The sequence below is a fragment of the Emiliania huxleyi genome (assembly GCF_000372725.1).
Source record: "Emiliania huxleyi CCMP1516 chromosome Unknown EMIHUscaffold_127, whole genome shotgun sequence".
NCBI classification, from domain to species: domain Eukaryota; phylum Haptophyta; order Isochrysidales; family Noelaerhabdaceae; genus Emiliania; species Emiliania huxleyi.
This window is the reverse complement of record NW_005201318.1, coordinates 222,357-224,240: the sequence shown is the minus strand read 5'-3', so window position 1 is coordinate 224,240 and position 1,884 is coordinate 222,357. Positions and strand designations below refer to the sequence as shown.

The 1,884-nt window shown below is 69.3% G+C and overlaps 1 protein-coding gene across 1 annotated transcript in view; it reads left to right on the top strand.

The window, feature by feature from the left end:
- The window catches only part of EMIHUDRAFT_225855 (hypothetical protein), a gene marked incomplete at both ends in the record, with an annotated part of 5,769 nt that overhangs the window by 1,978 nt on the left and 1,907 nt on the right, over positions 1 to 1,884 (top strand). The window contains 2 exons of the mRNA XM_005789527.1: positions 34 to 1,583; positions 1,716 to 1,845. Of these exons, the coding sequence (XP_005789584.1) occupies positions 34 to 1,583; positions 1,716 to 1,845 (1,680 nt within the window). The remainder of the gene's footprint in view (positions 1 to 33; positions 1,584 to 1,715; positions 1,846 to 1,884) is intronic.

Genomic DNA, 1,884 nt, shown 5'->3' with positions numbered 1-1,884 from the left:
TCGACGCGCGGCTGGTTCGACGTGACCAGCAAGGCTGCCCTTGAGGACCTCTACACCGAGGCGGCCGAGGCGCTGAACACGCAGCCGTTCCTGAACGACATCATCGGCAACAGCTTCGCCAGGGGGTGCGCCGATAACAACGCAGATTTCTTCGACATGTTCGGCCTTGGCAGCGGGGGAGGAGGCAGGCGCGCGCTGCAAGCGACGGCCGGCTCGCCCGCGCAGGCGGCGGCTGGGCGAGAGAGTGAGGCGGCGGGCACAGGGGTAGCGTCCCTCGACGAGGTGCTCAGCCCCCTGCGCGCGCGCGCGAGACTCGGGGCGCCCGGCAAGCAGAGAGAGATCGCGACGCGCCGGCGCTTCGCCGAGGAGCCGGTGCCAAGGCCAGAAATCTCCACGGGCTGCACCGACTCGCTGGCGAGCAACTTTGACTCGGAGGCGGTCGCTTTCTCGGGGCGCTGCTGGTACGATGTCATCGGCTGCATGAACTCGACCGCGCTCAACTACAATCCGATTGCCAACGTTGAGGGGAGCTGCGTGCCGCGAGTGTCTGGCTGTATGGCGAGCTCGGCGGTCAACTTCGACGACACGGCCACAACAATGGAGGGCGCGGCTTGCACCTGGGCCATCCGCGGCTGCACCGACCCCGCCGCGCTCACCTTCGACCCGCTCGCTACCGAGCCCGACCCCGCCTTGTGCACGGCACCGGTGGTCGGCTGCGCCGACCCGCTCGCGACCAGCTACAGCGCGGCGGTGAACCTCCACAACAGCACCGCTTGCATCTACCCTGTGCGGGGTTGCACTGACTCGGCCTCGCAAAACTACGACCCGGCTGCCGAGGAGAACGACGGCTCGTGCGTGCGGCCTGGCTGTGCGTTCCCCTCGGCCGCGAATTTCGCGCCCGGCACGACCGTCTCTGAGCCGGATGAATGCGTTTGGTTGCCACACGGGTGCAGTGAAGAGCCTCGCGCTGCCAACTACGACCCCGACGCGCAGGGTGGCGGTGTGTGCTTTGTGCCGGGCTGCCGCGACCCCTCGGCACCAGATTTCGACTCGAGCGCCACTTTTGATGCCGGGTGCAAGCAGGTGGCCCGCGGCTGCACGGATGCTGCCGCATCCAACTACGCCCCGCGGGCGGAGAAGGACGACGGCAGTTGCCGCTACGGCGGCTGCAAAACGCCGACGGACCTTGCCTACAGCGCTGGCGCTCACTTCCACGACGAGAGCGCGTGCCGCGGGAGGGGGAACTGCACCGACTCGGGGGCCGCGAACTTTGGCGCGGCCGGGCAGGCGTGCCGGTTCGGCGGCTGCACCAACATGTCCGATCCAGCCTACAGCCCGGACGCGACCTTCGACGACGGCACGTGCGGCCTCTCACTGCGCGGCTGCACAAGCTCTTCCTCCGCGAACTTCGACGCGGCCGCCGCTGTGAGCGGCGGGGGTGCCTGTGTCCCAGTCTTCTGCGGCGAGCGGCACAGGCGCGTCGAGGCGGCGGGCCAGGGCGTCGCGTGCGTGCCGCACGTCTTTGGGTGCACCGACGAGCGAGCGGCCAATTTTGCCGCCTGGGCGACGGCCGACGACCGCTCGTGCGCCATCTTTGGCTGCACCGACACGCGCTCGCCTAGCTTTGACTCGGCGGCGACGGTCAGCGACGGCTTTTGCGGCGGCGGCAGCGGCCACGCTGCCGGCGAGGTCGTGATCGGGTGCATGGCGCCGAGCGCGGTCAACTACAACTCAAACGCGACGCAGGGCGGCGCGCAGGATTGCGAATGGCCAAGGGGCGGTTGCACCGACTCCGCGTCGCCGACCTACCGCTCGTGGGCGACCGTCAACGACGGCTCATGCTACGTGCCCGGATGCACGCGGTCCAACGACCCGCGCTACAGC